Source organism: Salvelinus fontinalis, chromosome 28, assembly GCF_029448725.1.
Source record: "Salvelinus fontinalis isolate EN_2023a chromosome 28, ASM2944872v1, whole genome shotgun sequence".
NCBI lineage: Eukaryota > Metazoa > Chordata > Actinopteri > Salmoniformes > Salmonidae > Salvelinus > Salvelinus fontinalis.
Window position 1 is genome coordinate 12,915,150 of NC_074692.1, and position 22,745 is coordinate 12,937,894.

At 41.6% G+C, this 22,745-nt stretch overlaps 2 protein-coding genes across 2 annotated transcripts; one reads left to right on the top strand and one right to left on the bottom strand.

The window, feature by feature from the left end:
- Positions 1-252: 252 nt before the first annotated feature.
- On the bottom strand, positions 253-14,258 carry LOC129826208 (splicing factor 3A subunit 1-like). The gene is made up of 16 exons (XM_055886665.1): positions 14,161-14,258; positions 13,964-14,039; positions 10,140-10,249; positions 9,819-10,026; positions 9,421-9,672; positions 7,385-7,459; positions 4,653-4,803; positions 4,332-4,531; positions 4,065-4,179; positions 3,627-3,934; positions 3,240-3,491; positions 1,569-1,776; positions 1,236-1,396; positions 955-1,056; positions 769-840; positions 253-681 (listed from the first exon to the last, which is right to left on the bottom strand). The coding sequence occupies exons 2-16, from the start codon at positions 14,009-14,011 to the stop codon at positions 580-582; spliced, it is 2,364 nt and encodes a 787-aa protein (XP_055742640.1). The 5' UTR covers positions 14,012-14,039; positions 14,161-14,258; the 3' UTR covers positions 253-579.
- A 20-nt stretch (positions 14,259-14,278) lies between these two features.
- Positions 14,279-22,291, top strand: LOC129826214 (coiled-coil domain-containing protein 157-like). Its single transcript, XM_055886675.1, has 6 exons — positions 14,279-16,362; positions 16,496-16,573; positions 16,689-16,858; positions 17,031-17,207; positions 18,777-18,874; positions 19,089-22,291. The coding sequence occupies exons 2-6, from the start codon at positions 16,501-16,503 to the stop codon at positions 19,120-19,122; spliced, it is 552 nt and encodes a 183-aa protein (XP_055742650.1). The 5' UTR covers positions 14,279-16,362; positions 16,496-16,500; the 3' UTR covers positions 19,123-22,291.
- The last annotated feature ends 454 nt before the right edge of the window (positions 22,292-22,745 follow it).

Sequence of the window (22,745 nt, forward strand, 5' to 3'; positions counted from 1 at the left end):
ATATATACATTACACACACACCTAAAGAGGTCCTAAAATGCAATATCAAATAGTCTTACTATGGCCCACTTAGCTATCTTAAAATAATTCCCCCAACAGCTTAAACTTAAGTCTATTGCCACATCAGCTGCCTCACTTTTGAACTTCTGCTTACTTTTAATATTTTGAGCTACGCATATAATATCCCACTTGCACAGCATGACAATATGCCCCATTCCATTCAACATACTGAACAAACTAAAATGACAATGGTGGCATTTTATAACTTTATTTGATGATTGACATGGGCTGTAAGTTCTGGACATGGGTAACAAATACACTGACCAAACACCCTACAAAACAGCAAAATGAAATACAATCCCCTTAAACAATACAGTTAACCTTTAGAAAATAATCAACGCTTAAAATATGAAACTGTAGCAAGTTATAGTTTTTATGTATGGTTTATTTATGCCTTAAGCATTCTTTAAAATTGCTATGACCAACAAAGGATATAAATTGTTTAGAAAGATCTGCTCAGACAAATGTCCCAAACTGGCTGTGTATGGCAGAGAGAAACCTGTTGAGGGGATGTACACCTCACTTCTTTCTCCCACCTCTCTCCTTCAGTGCCAGGTGTATGACTGAACCGTTGTTTATGTTGTAGTAGGCCAGCGAGTTGGAATCTTTGATGAAAATTCCCTGTAATGGAAGAAGTGATAGATGTAAATGACTCGGTCATGCCAGTTTACATTTACAATTATTCAAAACAGGGACGACAATGCTTACCTCATACTGTAGCTTTTGCTTTCCGGCTGGCATTCCAGTGGCTTCATGGATTTTTACTTTAATAACAGACACCTGTGGTGAGAGAATGGAAAGATGAAATATTATAAATATTCCAGTAAATTTGACTCCTGAGAATATGAAGTATAGCTAAAAGAGTGTGGAATGGTGGGTGAACTACTAACATACCTGATCTGTGAGTGGGATAGTGAAATTGAGCGCTTGTCCACTTAGCTTCCATTCAGTCTTGTCCTGCATGTTGGGAACTTGCACTGTGACCGACACTGAACCCTACAAAAAAATATATACAGTAGAATAACTATATTTGTACAGGAAGCCTTACATGCCAATATACAGAACTACCAACAGCAAGCATAGGATGACTGACAGGGCATATCTAAATCTAACCGTGGATCATTCACACTACTGCATTTTGCCAGTAGTCCTTCCCATTTAATTGGCCAACAAACCTTGTATCTGCGGAGGAACTCCTCCTCTGGCATGAGGTTGTCCTCTGTCTTCATCTTCTTGCTGGCAGGCTCATCATTATGGGGTTGGGGTGGCTGGGAAGGTGGCTGTGGGTCAGGGCGGGGGCGGGGGGGCTGCGGGACTGGAGGGGCAGGGACAAATGCTGGACAGGGAAGAATAAAAATTAGTCAATAAATAACATGCTTAAAAGACAATCTGAATTCAAATGGTAAATAATCATTAAAGTAATTTGTAGCAATGCATATTTCTGAAGTCATTCATTGGACTTCAAAGTATTTAACACTGTGGGAATAGTGTAGCAATGCTTGTCTTACCAGTTGGGACCACCATGGGTGGTGGTCTGGGGGCCATCATGTGAGGTGGTTGGGGCATGGGCACCACGTTGATGCGGGGAGCATGCATCATGGGGGGCATGGGTGTTAGAACCTGCCCTGAGGCTAGGCGCATCTGCACAGGGGCCATGGGGGGCCGTGGAATCACAGGCACAGCTGACAGGAGAGTGGTGCGTACAGGGGGCAGCATCTACATGATTCACAGTGGAAAATAGACAGTCAACCATATACAGTTGAAGTCGGACATTTACATACACCTTAGTCAAATACATTTAAACTCAGTTTCACAATTCCTGACATTTAATCCTAGTAAAGATTCCCTGTCTTAGGTCAGTTAGGATCACCACTTAATTTTAAGAATGTGAAATGTCAGAATAGAGTGATTTAATTCAGCTTTTATTTCTTTCATCACATTCCCAGTGGGTCAGAAGTTTACATACACTCAATTAGTATTTGGTAGCATTGCCTTTAAATTGTTTAACTTGGGTCAAACGTTTCAGGTAAGCTTCCACAAGTCCATTCCTCCTGACAGAGCTGGTGTAACTGAGTCAGGTTTGTAGGCCTCCTTGCTCGCACACGCTTTTTCAGTTCTGCCCACAGATTTTCTATAGGATTGATGTCAGGGCTTTGTGATGGCCACTCTAATACCTTGACTTTGTTGTCCTTAAACCCTTTTGCCACAACTTTGGAAGTATGCTTGGGGTCATTGTCCATTTGGAAGACCCATTTGCGACCAAGCTTTAACTTCCTGACTGATGTCTTGAGATGTTGCTTCAATATATCGACATACTTATCCTTCCTTGTGATGCCATCTATTTTGTGAAGTGCACCAGTCCCCCCTGCAGCAAAGAACCCCCACAACATGATGCTGCCACCCCCGTGCTTCACGGTTGGGATGATGTTCTTCGGCTTGCAAGCCTCCCTCTTTTTCCTCCAAACATAACGATGGTCATTATGGCCAAACAGTTCTATTTTTGTTTCATCAGACCAGAGGACATTTCTCCAAAAAGTACGATCTTTGTCCCCATATGCAATTGCAACCCGTAGTCCGGCTTTTTTAAATGGAGGTTTTGAAGCAGTGGCCTCTTCCTTGCTGAGTGGCCTTTCAGGTTATGTCAATAGAGGACTCGTACCTGTTTCCTCCAGCATCTTCACAAGGTCCTTTGCTGTTGTTCTGGGATTGATTTGCACTTCTCGCACCAAAGTATGTTCACCTCTAGGAGACAGAACGCGTCTCCTTCCTGAGCTGTATGATGGGTGCGTTGTCCCATGGGGTTTATACTTGCATACTATTGTTTGTACAGATGAACGTGGTACCTTCAGGCGCTTGGGAATTGCTCCCAAGGATGAACCAGACTGTGGAGGTCTACAATTCTTTTTTCTGAGGCCTTGGCTGATTTCTTTTGATTTTCCCATGATGTCAAGCAAAGACGTCCTGCAATTTCACTGGCTGTTGGCGAGGTGGGACGCTACCGTCCCGAATATCCCAGAGAGGTTAACAAGAAACAAGAAATTTGTGGAGTGTTTGAAAAACGAGTTTTGATGACTTCAACCTAAGTGTATGTAAACTTCTGACTTCAACTGTATATTGACATAATAACCTGACAGAAAATAAGTGTTTTAGCACTTCTATTGAACAAGAAAGCAACTTACGGAAGGAGGGGCACGAGCAATCGTGTTCATTGGAGGGTTGGGTTTGGGCAGAAGGGGGGAAGAGGAGATAAGGGGTGATTGATGATGATGGTAAAGCTCAGGCTTGCTCGGCCCAATCTTCTCTTTGCTTTCATCCTCCTGCACCAGTCCCTTAGCCTTGTGAATGGCCTCAATCTGCTCTTGTAGGGTGATGTTGGCCTGTGCTGCCTGCTGAGTACGCGCCATGCTGCCAGAGTGCCCATCCCAGGTCACCTAAGGAGGGAAGGTGCATTAAGTAATGACTTTGACCTCATAATGACAACAAAAATAAGATTGAACCTAAACAGCAATTATACACTAATCACTCATAAACCACATGGCTATTTCCCTCTCTTCGCTTGCACGCACCTTCTCCTCAGGCTTCTGGATCTCCTCTTCTCCAATCTTCTTACCGATGGCTGTCTCCTCCACACCAAAGATATCAGTACGCCTCTCAGCCAGCTGTTTTAGGCTGCTCTCAATGTCCATGCCAGGGGCGTAAACCTCGTCCTCGATTTGCCTCTCTCTAATGCCGCGGTCCCTCTGCTCCAGCCAGCGGGGATCCAGTAGTCCAATGCGCATGTGCTCCTGCATCTTACTGGCTTGGATCCTCTCACCCGTGATGGGAGAGATGAGGAACTCATCCAGAGTCTTGGCTGGAGGCTGGGGCTTGGAAGCTACAGGGCAAGAATAATGGATAAAATGTAAGGGCAAATTAAGAACAGGCATGTATTTTCAAGTCCTTTATGACATACATGATAATAAAACATCTAGATATTTAGATCCTGATGATGAAATCCCTCTCACCTTTGGGGTCGTAGTCCTTGCGGATAATGACCTGGTCTGGAGTAGGGGGCAGTGGGGGTGGCATGGGGTTGTCTGGGGGCAATGGTGCCTTGCCATCATCCTCTTCATCAGAACCCTGGGGAGAAGGCATCAAAGACTCTACATTGATTACACCATTTCCTAATAATAGTAATATTATTCAGATTCAATCAGTAACTCTGAAGAAGTAATACGTTGTTAATGACATCCTGTTGTGTGTGTCTACTAAAACAGGTTGTGTTTACTAACCTCATCCATGTCTTGCAGCTGTGTGTCCTGATCAGGCTGTGTGGGACGCCCATCATCCCGATCCTCCTGCTCAACGTCATCCTCGTCCTCACTTTCAACCTCCATCTCCACCTCCTCGCTCTCCCCAAACTTGTCATAACGCTCCTGGGTCAGGATGCGAGCTCCCAGCTCCTCAGGTGTGGTGGGTGGGGGAAAGTGGCCTGTTGCAAGTCACAACACCATCATTACAAAGCTATTGACACAGGGGGTGGATAACATTCTCTCAGGAACAGGAAATATCTATTCAAATAATCTTGTCTGGCTCTCAGTTCATTTCCCTACCTTGCTCATTAGGCTGGAAGTCCACGGTCTCCACCACTACAAAGTCATGCCAGTCAATTTGGGCGTAGGACACACGCTCTTTCTCCCGCTCCTCCTCTTCCTTCTTCCTTTCACGCTCCTGAAATTTCGCCCACTCAACGCGGTACCTCACCTGTTGGTAAAACCAGGAGATAAGCTGTTAAGACACTGAACATTTTATGAGCCAATGGTGGGTAAACCCTACCAGACCAGGGCAGAAGAGTGTTATTTTGTAGTTTATTTGAAAATACCAACTTCTCAAATACTCAAGGTAGTCAAATATAGTTTGTAGAGTCTCAACTAAAAAGGCCACTATTTTCTTTGATAATCAAATACAGGTCTCAGAAAAACTAATAATATTGAAAAGTATTGTGAATACCTCTCAGAAAACCAAATCATATTTAAAAGGTATTCGAATATATGCAAGTTTTTTGAAAACAAAAAATACGTTTTTTTGGGCATGCTGTATTAATTTTGATAGACTTACGTTTACCGGACTGCCTTACTTTCACCCGAGTGAGACAAAGTAATACAGCAACACTTGACAGCAAGTTCTTATACATGTGTAGTAACTTTGATTATTACAAAAGCAAAATTTGGTTACATAGGTTACATTGCTTTATAATGGAGTTATTACACGAGTGGAAAAAAGGAAGTCACTATTCCTTGTGTACATTAGTACGTGTGACAGATCGATTGTTTTTTCGTTAGGCTGTTGGTCGACCGAGATTGTTTTAGTCGAGCAGTAACAAATATACATACATACACACACCACAAGTTTGGACACACCTACTCATTCAAGGGTTTTTCTTTATTTGTACTATTTTCTACATTTTAGAATAATAGTGAAGACGTCAAAACTATGAAATAACACATATGGAATCATGAAGTAAGCAAAAAAAGCAAAAAGTGTTAAATCAAAATATATTTGTGATTCTTCAAAGTAGCCACCCTTTGCCTTGATGACAGCTTTGCACACTCTTGGCATTATCTCAACCAGCTTCACCTGGAATACTTTTCCAACAGTCTTGAAGGAGTTCCCACATATGCTGAGCACTTGTTGGCTGCTTTTCCTTCACTCTGCGGTCCAACTCATCCCAAACCATCTCAATTGGGTTCAGGTCGGGTGATTGTGGAGGCCGGGTCATTTGATGCAGCACTCCATCACTCTCCTTCTTGGTAAAATAGCCCTTACACAGCCTGGAGGTGTGTTGGGTCATTGTCCAGTTGAAAAACAAATGATAGTCCCACTAAGCACAAACCAGATGGGATGGCGTATCGCTGTAGAATGCAGTGGTAGCCATGCTGGATAAATGTAGCTTGAATTCTAAATAAATCACTGACTGTTTCCAGCAAAGCACCCCCACACCATCACACCTCCTCCATGCTTCATGGTGGGAACCACACATGTGGAGATCATCCATTCACCTACTCTGCGTCTCACGATGACATGGCGATTGGAACTAAAAATAGCTATCTCAGCTCATCGCACAATAAGTATGAGTGCCTTGACTTCTGCTGAGGCCATTCTTGCCCTGACTTCTGCGGAGGCCATATCACTGTGAATGCTGCATGGCCAATGCAGACATTGGATTGAACATGTACCCAGATGCACAATGCACTTCTCTCTCCAGAATGTGCTCTCTCCTGACAATTTGTGAACATTTATTGTTTCATAACTTCATTGCGTGAATTATTTGCGTTTGATTGTTCGTGTATATCAATTCCCTATTACATACAGCTGAAGTCGGAAGTTTAGCCAAATACGTTTAAACTCTGTTTTTCACAATTCCTGACATTTAATCCTAGTAAAAATTCCCGGTCTTTGGTCAGTTATGATCAGCACTATTTTAAGAATGTGAAATGTCAGAATAATAGTAGAGTGATTTATTTCAGCTTTTATTTCTTTCATCCCATTCCGAGTGGGTCAGAAGTTTACATACACTCAATTAGTATTTGGTAGCATTGCCTTTAAATCGTTGAACTTTGGTCAAACGTGTCGGGAAGCCTTCCACAAGCTTCCCACAATAATTTGGGTGAATTTTGGCCCATTCCTCCTAACAGAGCTGGTGTAACTGAGTTAGGTTTGTAGGCCTCCTTGCTTTGTAGGCCTCCTAAACAATTGTTGGAAAAATGACTTGTGCCAGGCACAAAGTACATGTCCTAACCGACTTGCCAAAACTATAGTTTGTTAACAAGATACTTGTGGAGTGGTTGAAAAATGAGTTTTATTGACTCCAAACTAAGTGTATGTAAACTTCCGACTTCAACTGTATAATTGGTTAGTTGGTTTGACTTAACGTTCACCTGGGGCAATGGACATTTACAGAATGTTCAGATAGAAATGTATTGTTTAGATCAAATATGACTGTCAGATATATTGGAATAGTATAAAAGACTGTGTTCTCCATTTCTATCTTCAACATGCAGTTCCATTAATTGAAGGCAGACAATCCAATAGTTTCTGAATATTAGTCACTTCCTGAGATCAGTATTCAAATATTTTGAATAAGTAGTTGCTTTCTCAGATCTGTATTTGAATAGTTTAAACAAGTAATGGCAGTTACTTTCTGAGATCTGAATTCAAATAGTTGTATAAAGAAAGTAGTACTTTTTGGGGATCTGTATTCAAAAGGTTTATTTTCACAAAGCATAGTTAAAACTATAGTTATCCAAGATCTGATCCCAACAGCAGCAAAGCTTTAGGAGCTTACCTGGTCCAGCACCTCCCTGGGGTTCTCAGCCTCTCTTTTCAGCTTCATCAGCAGTCCCTTGGGAGGGATCAGAATCTAGGAAAAAAAGACCCAAGACAAACACAGGTGAGCATCACAACACAACCAGCTGAAGACATGGTCTACTACTAACAAGTCAAATAATTTAAATGATATAATATATCAACAAAACACACTACATGACAAAGGTATGTGGACACCTGCTTGTCGAACATCTCATTCCAAAATCATGGGCACTAATATGGAGTTGGTCACCCCTTTGCTGCTATAACAGCCTCCACTCTTCTGGGAAAGCTTTCCACTCGGACTGTGGTCCAAACACTTAAGAGACATCCTATCCCCTCAGCCCTCAAATTAAGTAGACACTTCTGATGACGTGTCATGACGTCTGACGAGTACACACTTGCAGGGCAAGGGGCGAGGGAAGAAGGAATGATTTTTAAATGGACCATCCTTAGCCGGAAGTTCATCCCACGATGATTGTGTTTTCAGCCACCGGTAGCTTGTGGGCGCTTTACATATGCTATAGTCAATTAAGAGTGCATGTCTACTTATATTAAATATATAATTTTTAATATACGCCTACTGATAGCTAGCAAATTAATTAGCCAACTAATGTTAGCCTGCCTAGCTGAAACTTCTGAAGAAAGATGTTTTATTTCTACAATTTCCAAAAGAACCAAACAAAAACATATTTACGAGACGTTTGTGCCGTCATGTGCATTAGTAGCACAATTTCTAACTTTTTTGCATTAGTTTTTACTTACACTTGTATGTTGACTTCTCCATTGATGTTTTTTAAGTTTTCGCGTACATTTCTTAGCTGATGTACAACCGTCGCAAATTGAATTATGGGGAGTTTCAGGCCCCGGAGTGAACATAATTGCACACTCGCAAAGATGACTAAAAACGAGGGCTGAGGGGCTTACGTTGCAAACTTCCCTTGCTTGGCTAATCATTTAGACCACCCTCCAAGATGGCAATGGGGATTCTCCCAAGGTAATAAGGCGAGAGTAAATGAACGAGGGTGTGTCTTCTTTAAGTGTTTGGACCGCAGCCTAGATGTTGGAACATTGCTGCGGGGACTTGCTTCCATTCAGCCACAAGAGCATTAGTGGGGGCGGCACTGATGTTGGCCGATTAGGCCTAGCTCGCAGTCGGCGTTCCAATTCATCCTTAAGCTGTTTGATGGGGTTGAGGTCAGGGCTCTGTGCAGGACAGTCAAGTTGTTTGCTTTGTGCACGGGGGCATTGTTGTGCTGAAACAGGAAGTCCTTCCCCAAACTGTTGCCACAAAGTTGGAAGCACAGAATCGTCTAGAATGCCATTGTATGCTGTACCGTTAAGATTTCCCTTCACTGGAACTAAAGGGCCTAGCCGGAATCATGAAAAACAGCCCCAGACCATTATTCATCACTCTAGAGAACACGTTTCCACTGCTCCAAAGTCCAATGGCAGCAAGCTTTACACCCCTCCAGCCAATGCTTGGCATTGTGCATGGTGATCTTAGGCTTGTGTGCGGCTGCTCAGCCATGGAAACCCATTTCATGAAGCTCCCAACGAACAGTTATTGTGCTGACGTTGCTTCCAGAGGCAGTTTGGAACTCAGTAGTGGGTGTTGCAAACGAGGACAGACAACTTTTACATGCTTCAGAAGTCCTGTTCTGTGAGCTTGTATGGCCTACCACTTTGCGGCTGAGCCATTGTTGGTCCTCGACGTTTCCACTTCACAATAACAGCACTTACAGTTGAGCGGGGAGCTCTAGAAGGGCAGAAATTTGACGAACTGACTTGTTGGATAGGTGCCACATTTAAAGTCATTGAGCTCTTCAGTAAGGCCATTCTACTGCCAATGTTTGTCAATAGAAATTGCATGGCTGTGTGCCTGATTTTATACACCCGTCAGCAACGGGTCTGGCTGAAATAGCCAAATCCATTCACTTGAAGGGGTGTCCACATACTTTGTATAAAAAAGTGTGTGTGCCACAATCAATAATAATAATTAGTAAGAAGTTGTACCTTCGTGTACTGCTCCACCAGCTTGGTGAAGTAGTTGAAGAGGCTGTGTTGAGGTCGCAGGAAGTCAAACTGGTAGTTTCGCTGTTCTTTCTGCATGAGCTGTGTGAGGAACTGGCGCCCGTTGCGAGCCACAAACTGGGCGGTCAGCTTGACAACATCCAGGTCGAATGCCGAGATTGAAGGAGGGTCAGCAATGAACTCAAACTCGGGCGGAGGCTCCTTTGGCACCACTGTCTCATGAATCACCTGGGCCTGCACCAACCGGTAAAGGAAACCATAACTTAGAATAGCTCTTTTAAGGCATCAATCACATCTTACACTTTACAGTGAACCATTGACACAATCAGTGATTTAGAAATCGATAGACAAGGAACCACTCGATATCTAGGAAGGCACACCTTTTGAGGAAGCTGCTGCGAGTTCAGCAGGGCCTGCTGCTGCATGACCTTTGGCACGGCCGCAGACGGCTCCTGGCCCTTGCCCTCCTTGAATTCATTGACCTTGTGGCGATAGTAAGCATGGTAGGGGTCATTGGGGTTCAGGAAGTTGAACTTTGGGTTGTTGATCTCATTCTGACGGATCCTTGCTTCGAACTCTGGTCCATTCCTGAGAATTAATGGAAGGAAAAGAATGAATGATCGTTGCAATATGACATCATATACAAGACTTCATACAATTTTATAAAAAAACATGACTGAGAATGAGAATGAAAAACCAACCTGGCAACAAAGCTGGCAGTCTTATCAACGATGTTTCGGACCTCAGGAGGTGGATAGATGATCCCAACTATGGGTTTCGTTGCTGGGGTTTCCCCTGTAGGCTCATCTGCCTGTTGAAACAATAGAAATTGAAGTCTCGTCACGTGGAGACGTTTGAGGCTACATTAATGACATTTAATTTGCCCTACATCCTACCCTCTTTGGTATTAGATCTTCTGATGACTGGGTGGATTTTTCATCAATCCAAACCTTTCCGATAGGGCTGGGCGATATATAGAATTAATTAAAATATATGTTTTTGCACGATATTCCAAATGCCTGTATTGCAAGAATCTAGTTTTTATTTATGTCTGTTTGGTATTGTCTCCTTCAGTCCTTCTGTGCACTTTTCTATTTACACCAGAGATCTGTATATAATGACGAGATGTTCATGTCTCTGCCCTAACAATGGAGTTCTTGTCCTAACGGCGGGAAGGCAGGCGACAAGCGTAGGTCCAAAATCAGCTCATAGAAACACATTGGGCTTATTTCGGTCAGATTTTGACGAGAGCGAAACCTCTCACTTTGCATCATCCTCTCCGTCTACACACACCAAGCCGTTTCCTCCTGCCACTCACAACAACAAAGAGATCACTTCTTCTCTGACAAGCAGTTTCAACTGAATATTAGTATTTGAGGTTTGGACCAACAGAATGGGTCATATGGACACTGAAACACATTATTTTACTGTAATAAAGGACAAGTTAGCCTTTCTAACGATAACCTTTTTATGTCTCAACTCCTCATTTTGCGCAGAGCAGACACAAATAAAACATGTGTCAAACATTGATTCTAGAAAATTAAATGCTCAGTTTGTCATGCGGTCCAGTCTGTTTTATAAATGTGCAATAAGCATAAAACACAATTATATAAGAAATTGGCAACTTGTTCTCATTCTGAGAAATAAGGTATGCCACTTGATTTCAACATCTGAAAAGTGAACAGGCTAGCATGCTGTTCAAACAGTTGGAGATGGACAGAAGGGTGTGTTCACAACAACTCAACTGTTTTACTTTGTTCGCTAGCAATAGATCCAAGTTGTCTAAACTTGAAATATAACAATTAGCTGGCTACTCACTAACATGTGGGCTTGTGCTTGAGAGATTGTTTGGGTTAATTTGCCTGATACAAGAAGTTAGTCATTATTAGTGTAATGTGCTTTATGCATGGTTCTGGTAAAATGTGTAACGAAAAGGGCATTTTCATAGACTTGAAAACCAGATCAGTGATTATTGCAAAAAGGCAAATTAAACTATTTTGATAAAACAATACAATTATTAGTGTGTCTTATGGTGTGGAAGGCTTATATTTAGCTTAGTTATAATTTTGTTTTAGCCCTAATTCATTAGATTATTGCTGACTGTTTGAAATGCAGTGTATTTTATCTTTAAACAACAAAGCTAATTTAGAGAAAACAAAAAACAAACATGATATCTCGCCCATAAGTTAGAAAAAGAATGATCGACATATGATGTTTAGGCCATATCACCCAGCCCTACTTTCAGATATAGCTACACAAGTATCTACACTAGGGTTAGGGTGTAGCTGGAATTGTTTACTTTCTTGACAAGGCCTCTCAGCTGACTTAACTAGTGTGAAAATGTCCAGTGAATTTAAAAAAAAGTGAATATCCTCTTAAAGTGGAACTGACAGTATTTTAGCAACATTACATTTTATTAAAATCTGTTCATATACACCCCCAGCAAGAATATGACGTTTTTACATTCTGACAAGCGACCACTTAGTCATTTTAATAAATTTGTAGAATGTTTGGGAATTACGTATACTAAGGCAATTCTATAGCAATTCTATAGCAATATAGAGTGGGAAAGTGGCCGTGCATTTGGACAATTAATAAACAGTGCAGTAGATAAAACCTAATAAAAACATCTGTCTCATCCAGGATCGGAGTCTAGCAGACTGGTGCGCCTTAGCCAATCAGAGGTACAGTAGGCCTATATGCAAGCAAGGCATTTGCCACAAGGGCCAGCCATCCTTCACTTTGAACTGGACTGTGTGTTTACAGGCAGTTGCAACTTTAGATCATTAGAACGCATTCAGCAAAAGCTACCTGAAATTATTTTTGAAAATATGTAGCTAAATACCACGGGAGTCCTCTTACATTTGGGAACTTTACAGTCCTATTGATCAAACAACCATAAAAATGGTAGGTTATCTTTCCCTATATGCACATGAACAAGATCAACAACTAATGCTAGCCAGAGCAAGATGAGCTAAAATATAACAAAGGAACATTATATAAACCCTTAAACTTTTTCAGCTAGTTGGCCATCAAATTTGCACTGATAAACGATGGGGGATAGCCTGCTCATCCTTCTGCAGCTTGCCTGACAATGCATGCGTTGTCCCAACCAAGCACCCAAGCTAACTAGCTAAAGTTGGCTAGCTTGCTACTTCCAGTCGCAAATGAGAGAACACCTCACTGACCATTTTACTCACCCTAGCAGAGCTGGTTAGGCGGTTTACATGTTATATAGAGCGTTCTTGACTCATTATTTTAAAAAAATGTGCCTTCGTTTACTGATACCGGTTATATTCAGCGTGTTTTACGTGTTCGTAAATTCAGCAGTTATTCTGCGCTCTGGCACACTCACACAAGAGTGCTCTGAAATGCTAAATAGATAACAGCCGTTCAGCATAGCTAGCTAGCAATTCACATTTCTTGCTAGCTAACCAAATGACACCTGAATCTCCAGCTGTAGCCACTGAAAAACGATACGAGGTGGAAAAGTCAGTCAGTCACTCACTCACCCACCCACCCACTCCTAAAATGACATGACATCCTCCTAGCAGTTAGTTAGCTAGCTATCGTTAGGCTCTGTGTTTCTAGCTTTCTACATAGATACACTAGCATATTAGCCTCATTATGAATGACTTGGGATCATTGCCCTTGCTAGTTTGATTGTATTGACATTCCCAGCCTTGGTTACATTCGTCCGTTTTTGAACAAAATATTGAGAAACGGAAACAGTGCATCCCGAATGGAGGGATGCAGAAATGTATTGGCGAAATGTAAGAATGTATTGGCGAATTATATAGATTGTGCATTGAACTGCATCCATCTATTCTACCAACAATGCCTTAGTGTACACCATGGGCTGTTGAGTCAAATAGAACCTATTCTTAAAACCTCTTATCTGTTGGTTTTGTAGCATAAACTGAATTTTATCATTTTTACTGATATGATTGTCTGTTTTTCATATCTGCAAAATAATTAAAACGCACACCAAAATAATGTTTTGACTTATCCTATACTCATATGCGTGGACATTTGAGGGGGAAAAAACACTTGAAAAACCCTACCTCAAACAGACCATTGAAAACATGCTTGCTATTTCCTCAGAGGATGAGAGTTGGCCAATCAGCATGAATATTTGAAATGACTGCTAAACACGCACCCCATTATGCTGTTGGGGTACGCCCACACCATTCCAACAAAGAAAAGTTGCCTTTTAACATACTTATTTTTTTTTTTAAATGGAAGGGAAACTATTTCCCTCATATTGTAATGTATTATAGGTCATATTTCACAGAAATTTGTAAAAACTGGACAGTTACTTTAAGTTAGGTAGCGCTAGTTTTAGTAACTAACGTTATACAAAGAGAAACAGATAGCAAAATTATTGGGGCAAAGTTTCTGGACATAACGTTAGCTAGCTACTCTTTTTAGCCAATACGCAACACGGTGGTAATGTTACCCCACATCTTCACAATTACAGGAGGTAGTAAAAACGTTAAAAGGCGATTGAGGTAGCAAATCTTACCTTGCTGTTGGGCTCAAGCTGAACAAGTTGTACAGGCCCAGGCGGCATGGCTGCGTCAATTCCTTGATTGGGTTATCTGTTAAAACGTGAAAAGTCCAACAAAAACGTTATTTATCTTCACAATTGCACTACTTGTTGTCGTACTGTATGTCTAGAAACCTAATAAATTGCACAAAATATTTACAGATAGGACCTACGAGTGCGTTTTTCTGTCGTTGACCCGCCTGGAATGGAGGTCTTTTACTTCCGGAAACACATCAAAGCATTGTGGGATTTGCAGTTCTTCTAGCAGGTCGCTGTGGAAATTAAGTGACACCATCCAACCGACTAAGCTCTGCTCGCTCACAGCGTCTTCCTGAAGCAGGCATAACAAGTGGCTAGACACAACACATGAGAGAAAGAGTGCAAGCTACTAAGTTTTGTCAAGATGACCCATCTCGTAGGACTGCGTTGAAAGTCTCCTGAACTATCTAATAGATCTTCAAGGTGCTGTTCTTGATGTCTTCTCTCGGACTGGCCCAGTTCGATTCCACTCCTGGAAGTTCTCAGATAAGCTTTCATTCGATCTGGACCTGGTGTCACAATTAGAACAATACGACTTTGTTGATGGGGTGGTGGAATTCAATCAGCATTCACATTGTTTTGTTGAAGTTGGTGATTTAAGTGATAATGCCAGAGAAGACGGTGTTTAGAGGATGCGTTTCTCAGCCGGTCGAAATCATGAAACAGCGGGATTCATTTTTATGGATATATATACAAAGAAATGTAAATTGAAAAAAGGTCAAACGAAACGAAGTGCAGCTAGTTTGTAGTCTTTCCAGCTTCAGTTGCTCTAAATAACGGTGTCCTGACAAATGAGCACATTTTCTATGAGACGAAATCGCGCCTCATTAGCTCATTGTTATGGATGTTTCCAAATAAAAGTCACTACAAAACAGCGTAAACAAATGCAAATGTAGCTACTTTGCTGTTATTCTGAATGCACTTTTTGACATGACTAAATTAGCCGTAGTTGGCTAGTTAGAAGGCAACGGAAAATAATGTTGCCAGCTAGTATGGCAATGGAACATTTAGAACGAACGACTGGGTCTCGTCCATAGATACAGAACAAAAATACTGGGTCGCGTCTCTGGCAACCGAACCGATTGAACAAACGACCAGCCAGTTTGGGTAGCAACTCTAGATTTGTGTCGGAACTATATCTTGTGGAAGGATGAAATTGCATGAATACATTTATAAAAAATAACGTTTTTAAGGAAAATATGTAAATCATTATTGGAATATGTTGGTAACCCGTATAAAAGTGATAATGCCCTCAAAGCCGGTGTTTGGAGGATATATTGGCACTGTTTGCTGGCCCTCCACGAACAACACCCGTGTCAATATATGCCTGCCTGTCTGTCTTCTCCCAACTCGTTGGGACAGCTGGAGATCGAATTTGAATATTGAAACAATTTTGCAAATGTCGGCGAGACAGACAGCAAGGTTTATACAAATTACTCCTGCTGCAAAGTTTCAGTGCATATGCAGAGTAGTTGAAGTTTGGACAAAAAGAAAACATGAAGCAAGCAGCTCCATATGTATCAATTGGCCTTGTAGTTGGACACTATTGGAATAACTTTATCCAGATTGGCAACCAGAGTGAGTTTTTAAAGCACTCCTGGTGTTTAGTTATTTTTTTTCTTCACATAAAATGTATATTTTATGACCATGTTGTTCCCTCCTCTTATTCAGAGCACGAAGCAAAATATTCAAGAATTGATCAAAACTCCAAAGTGTGAGGAAAACACCACTTTCTCTTTAGCATCCTCACTCCTGACCACAAAAAGGGATATTTGTCCACAGTCTCCATCCGTAGTGTCTCAGCACTGTACTTCAAGAACAACAGCAAGCACTCCATGTCCTCCACAGAAAATAGCAAATGGCGGCCCCTCCTGTCCTACTCGCAGAACAGCAAGCATCATCCCCTCTTGCCTTTCCCCTATATCCACAGACACTCATAATTTAAGTTGCCAGACAGTAGAGTCCTCCCTTGTCCCCTGTGATGCCTGTGCTCAGGTCCAGTCCAGCATGAGGGAGACTGGTGATTGAGAGGTGGGAAGGTGGGAAGGCCCTCGCTGCAGCGCCTCCTTCCCACCTCTCTGCAGCGCCTCCTGGTGGCTATGGATGACACCATGGAGCAGGGCCGTCTGACTGTAGGAGATGTGTCCCAGTGGTCCACAGAGCAGCAGGTCAGGTGGGAAAGGTCTGGCTTCAGCATCTGCTGAAGGTACAGTGCAGGGCTCAGCTGGGGGAGGGCACAGGAGAAACTGAAGTGTAAATGGGCAAAGGACCAAGCAAGACTGTAGGAGGCCCAGGCATCCAGGAAGGAGACTGCAGGACAAACATGAGTAGCTGAGGTGAGGTACAGTTGCCCTCAGAGGAAACCTTGCTGACAACAATATATTTGAAAGGGGACGAAATATTGTAACATTTCAATAGTAAATATGCTTTCATTTTATTCACAATATACTGTATATCTGTCCATTTTAGGCTCCATGTCCCTGGAGGATAGCAACTCCAAACTGAAGGCAGAGATTAGTTTGCAACAAGAAAGGTTACACAAACTCAGTAAGGACGTACACCCCCACCCAAAGTCTGATGTTTTAGGAGCAGAAGGAGACAGCCCAAGTTATCTCATTGTTGTGAACAGAAAATATGTGGAACCTTGTCCTTTCTTTGTCAGAGTGTGAGAGAGATAAGCTACATCAGGAAGTGAAGGCCTTGCAGGTAGAGGAAGAGGCACGGAATAAACTAGAGGAGAAGACACAAAAACTGGAGGTTCAACTGTCCAGTACTCAGCTCTTACTTGACAAAGAGAACTCCAAGTACCAGAATGCATGTCACCAACAGGAGGTCAGTATAACAGCCATGTATGGGATTGGTTACTCATGGGGGCAGATGAGTCTTTAAAACCAGACCTGGGGCAGTACTAGTAAATGTGTTAAAGGCCACATCTAAAAACTCTGATCGTGATCCTGTTTTACGTGACTTATTACTGCACAGTCTATCTCTGTGTCTTCAACAGTCACTGCAGGCCAAGCAGATGTCTCTATTGGAGAGAGTGGATGCTCTGGACCAGGAGTGTGAGGAGCTTCAAGGACAGTTGGGGGAGACTGAGGACACACAGACAGGCCTACAGGATAGACTGACACACATCTCAGAGGAGAAGGACCAACTTAAAACCCAGCTCACCCAAGAACAGGTACATTACTACCAGACAGATGTGACTCAACACAATATTAAGCACAATGAAATGTTTCACGTTATAGTTGATTTTATAGTGCTGCTTGCATACGTTGGGCAGAGCCGTACTTCAGCATAGCAGATACAGTATATAAATATGATCCTATTTCATTTTCAAAGAACAATAATGTGTGTGTAACTAACGGCCTTGCCTCTGCAGTCCCTGAGGCCTTGTGGTCTGAGCTTCAGAAGGAGAAGCAGAGATTGTAGAGTCATGTGGGCAAGCTGAAAGACAGTTTGGATCAGCTGAGAGGAGAGGTGCAGGAGTTAGCCCAGAGGGAGAGGCTGCTGGTGGCATTCCCAGAGCTCAACCCACTGACTCAGGGACCTCCACAGAGTAGGATCACTTCCCTAAATAACTCAGAGCATTTTCCGTGTTAACCACAATGTTGACTTTACTTGTACAACCTGTTTGACATTTGTATTGTTTGTTAATGTGGGTTTACTTACATATGGTTTCAAATAGAAATACCAGTATTGCAAGCATAGACCTGGTTACAACTCCAGTGCATTTGGAAAGTATTCAGACCCCTTTACTTTTTCCACATTTTGTTACTTTACCACCTTATTCTAAAATGTATTAAATAAAACATTTTCCTCAGCAATCTACACACAATACCCCATAATGACAGGTTTTTAGAAATTTTTGCAAATTTATTAAAAATAAGAGACTCGGAATTGACCTCAGGTGCATCCTGTTTTCATTGATCATCCTTGAGATGTTTCTACAACTTGATTACAGTCCACCTGTGGTAAATTCAATTGATTGGACATGAAGGTCCCACAGTTGACAGTGCATGTCAGAGCAAAAACCAAGCCATAAGGTCGAGATATTGTCCGTAAAGCTCATAGAAAGGATTGTGTCGAGGCACAGACCTGGGGAAGGGTACTAAAACATTCTGCAGCATTGAAGCTCCCCAAAAACACACTCGCCTCCATCATTCTTAAATTGTTTTTATCCCTTTCTCTCCCCAATTTCGTGGTATCCAATTAGTAGTTACAGTCTTGTCTCATCGCTGCAACTCCCGTAAGGACTTGGGAGAGGCGAAGGTCGAGAGCCGTGTATCCTCCGAAACAGAACCCAACCAAGCCGCACTGCTTCTTGACACAATGCGGGGATAATACTTCAAGGGGGGAATAAAACTTCAATACTGCTGCTGGAGAACTACAGATGTAGGATCTTAATTTGATCACTATTTTGTTGCTGAGAATTTTCCTGCAGAGCCGGAAATGCAATCTTGTAGTGTATTCAAGGTTTAACTAGGCTTCTAAAGTTTGTAATTTCCCCTTTAAAATGTCAGACTTGATTTGCCCCAATGAAAAATGTATCAACCCCTACAAAAAATTTCCATTCATTATAATCCACATAATAATCCTGCAACAACAGGAAATGTGAATTATTTTTCTGCTGTTGCAAACTGGCTCAAATTAAGATCCTACATCTGTACTGCATGTTTTATCTATCGACTACACCTGAACAATGATAACGACAGTTGTAAAATACAAAACATATTGTTATCTCTTACAGACAACCTCTCTCAGCAGCTTTGGATTCTCCCAGTCTCTGCCTGACACTCCCAGAGAGAGACAGCTAAATCCCACCCCCTACGTACAACACAGCCCTCTGTAAGTCAACAACACAGAAAGAACATGTACATTTATGTATACTGCAGGTAATACAGCAGTCAACTGTTTTGCTTGGCCAACCGTTTTTCTTGGGGACTACAAAAAATGGAATCTTACCTTAGCATGTAGTGTTTTAATTCTAGTAGTGTTTTCATAAATGCATCATTTATGAATGTATTTATGACTCATCTTTCCCTCATTTCGCCCATCCAAGACAGACCTCCAGTGCAGGAGTGTTGAAACATTGATTGCGGAGGAAGGGAGCAGACAAAGGGGATTCCATCCCTGTGGTGATGGGGCCTTGGGATCACGTCTCTGCCACCTTCTCTACAGCTCTGGTGCACCAGCGGACCCTACGGCTCTCCACAGACACCAGCGCAAAGATACGCCAGGCGTCCCGAACATGCTCCGAACATCTCCAGAGGAATAAATAAATCCAGCACTGGGTGTTCAACCTCATGTTGACAATTTTTGGAGCATAGTAATGCTGAAAGAGGCTGAGGCAGAAAGAGGCTGTTAGAAGTACATGTCAGGCTTCTCCATCAGGAGACTGCAGTAAGGCATTGCATTGTAGCTCGTACACATAGTAGTTTGAGTATCAGCTGAGGCAGACGCAGAACAGTTATAGAGTTCAGGATCTTGGCAACATTGAGCTGGCTTGAAGATGCTATTTAATTGAAAATTAATTTGATTCATTCACAAACTGTGGTATCATGTTTTTTCTTTCTTGAACTGTTGTGTTAATCACTTTGCTACTTTGGATTGCAAATGTGCATTTGTTGACTTCATGCATTTAGCTAAATTATCCCCAGGGGATAGTGAAACAGTTTTACCTAGTTTAGAAGGTAAAGCAATAAGACTGAGCATAACGAGCCTATCAAAGCACATTCATTATTTAAACTCATAAAGAATGTGGTCATGCACAAACACACACTAAAAATAAGTGTCTTAAAATGATCAGTCTAGAAAAGGGAGAGGCCAGGTAAAAGACAAGCCATGGTGTGTGTCTGTGTGTTTAGCTAAGTGTGTGGTCTTCTAAAGGCTCTACTATTGTGTCACCAACACAATGCCACGAATGCAGACGTGTCTAATGACTTACAGAGTACTCTGATGAGGGAGGGGCAAGTTCCTATGGCAACATTGATGATCAGAGCATGACATCTTGTGTGGGTTTCCTCCTGTCAATCCAACCCTTCACCTATTGAGGAGTATACTTGGTGGTAGACCAACCAATTAATTGTGAAGTATGCTTCCCATGGCACATTAGGGTGCAATATTATTGCCCTTTGTTTGTATTTCCTTTGCACTAGAAATGCCAAATGACTTTTCTGAAGGTGGGTTGTAGTCATGGAGATACCTGTGAAAAGCCCCATAGATCCAGACTGGATATTGACTACACCTGAAACTAACAGAAGGAGAGCGCTGTTTGTATGCAATTCAAGCCCATATTATTGTTCATGCCTGTTCAAATGGTTCTGCATGAGTTCAGAGGTAGCACAATAGTGGGTTTCATTTTCAGGGATATACCTAGATACTGAAGTATTTGCGGAATGCAGATGTACTAATGAAATCAATAATTTCTTAGCCCACTAACTCACAAATCCTTCTCCTCGGTGACAAACTTGCTTGATCAAGTCTAACCTTGGACCTCAGAGTTCAGTCTTTCAGTTGAGCCAATTATACAGCTGTGTCATCCCTCAAGCATGTAATTGAGATGTGTCCCCCCCCCCCCCATAGATAATGAATGTATTGTCTATGGTATGCTTGTCTCATGATTGCCAGACTGATTTAGCCTAATTGTTAATTGTTGCATGGAGTATAAAAACAAAATATGGCAGACACAGTATTTATCTGAAAATGTAAAATGGAGCATTGTATAATCAATTTAGTTATTTTAATAGTATGCTACCCTGTAAAAATAACATTATTCAGAACGCTGCTTCAAAACATTTATTTGTCACAAAATAACAACTTATTTTAGACTATACAACAAAAATACATTTGGATGTGAAAGTATAGAGTACATAGGTACAGTCAGACCTCATATCGCACTGTGCTTACTGATACACAAAAGACAAAGACTAACTCATAGAGGTGAAGAAATGTTCAGCTTGCCAAAAGCACCAGTGTCAACACCTGCAATTTGCCCCCACAGGAAAAACAGAGACACGGTGGAAGAAGAACACATACAGTCATTTGCAGTTAGAAACTTAAACAATGTGCAAAGTTGTACAAAAATCCATTGAATATTTTTGGTATCCCCGCATCCACCAACATTAGATTATTTCAAAGGTTATATCTGTTGTTAAAATCAATTGAATGTTATATAATAATTTACGATATAATATCCTATGAGTAAATACTGAGATTATAACAGGGAAAACTATTTGGATAGAGGAGAAAAAATACCTGAACAACTGCATTCAGATTTCAGGTAAGCTTTGGGAATCATTCTGTATTCATGAAAACATATTTAAGGCCATTGGTTACTTGTGTCATATATTTACATAAACATACTGATTTGTTTATAATAACTAATAAATAGTGATAAATAAGAGACAAAACAACATATTTGAGTACAACACTAAGTTGAGCTACAGACACTTCTGAGGTTGGTAGCCAGTAGTCGGGGAATCATGCTCATTCTTCATCATTCTAAGGGCTGTGGTATATAGAAATGCTAATAACATTAAGGCAATGTTTTAGTAACATTATTAAAACACAGATAAATGGTAGATGTTTTACCACAATCTCCAAACGTGACAACCATGCAAATCTACACCTAATAGGTAACAAAATAACCCCTTATCAGGACTCGACTGAAAACTTCAGCCATTGGAATGCTATGATTATCACTTTGAGACATTGTTACATTGTTGTGACATCTTAGACACTGTGCTAGCAGACAGGGTAGGGAGTAACTGTGGGTGAGAGTGCTATCTCTCTGAGAGATTCAGTGTAATTCAGCACTGTGTGATCTCACATATGTGTTTTATCATCTAGGTCAAGCTATTAGGCAGCTGCAGGGACCGCTGCAAATCTGTCAGATTACAGAGGCCTCATGAGGATGAGGGATGTCCTATGGCTGGCATAGTCTGACAAAACTCCCAATCTCTGTTTGCCAATATGCTTTTAAGCAGCAGCAGCCGCACCACCAAATACCCTGTTCAGGTACATCATGCACTGGGTTTGTACTTGCCTTACAAAAAGCATATTTTAGATCACATGCCCTTAAAATTGTCAGAGACTCCAGTCACCCAAGTCTTAGACTGTTCTCTCTGCTACCACACGACAAGCGGTACCAGAGCGGCAAGTTTAAGTACAAACGGTCCCTTAACAGCTTCTACCCCCAAGCCATAAGACTGCTGAAGAATTAATCAAATGGCCACCTGGACTATTTACTGTGACCCCCCCCCCCCCCCCACACGTTTTGTTTTTACACTGCTGCTACTCGCTGGTTATTATCTATGCATAGTCACTTTACCCCTGCCTACATGTACAAATTACCTTGACTAACCTGTAACCCCACACATTGACTCGGTACCGGTACCCCCTGTACATAGCCTCGGTATTGTTATTTTTATTGTGTTACTTTTAATTAAAAAATGTACTTTAGTTTTTTTTTGTAAATATTTTGTTTACCCTATTTCTTGAACTGCATTGTTGGTTAAGGACTTGTAAGTAAGCATTTCACGGTAGTGTCTACACCTGTTGTATTCGGTGCATGTGACAAATAACATTTTATTTTATTTTTTATTTGATATGTTTATAACTCTCGTTATCCCTCTTGTGTATGAGGAGAAATGAGAACAAAACAATAGCTAAAACAATCCATGTGCTTTTATATCAGCTGGTTGTATAATCTAACCTC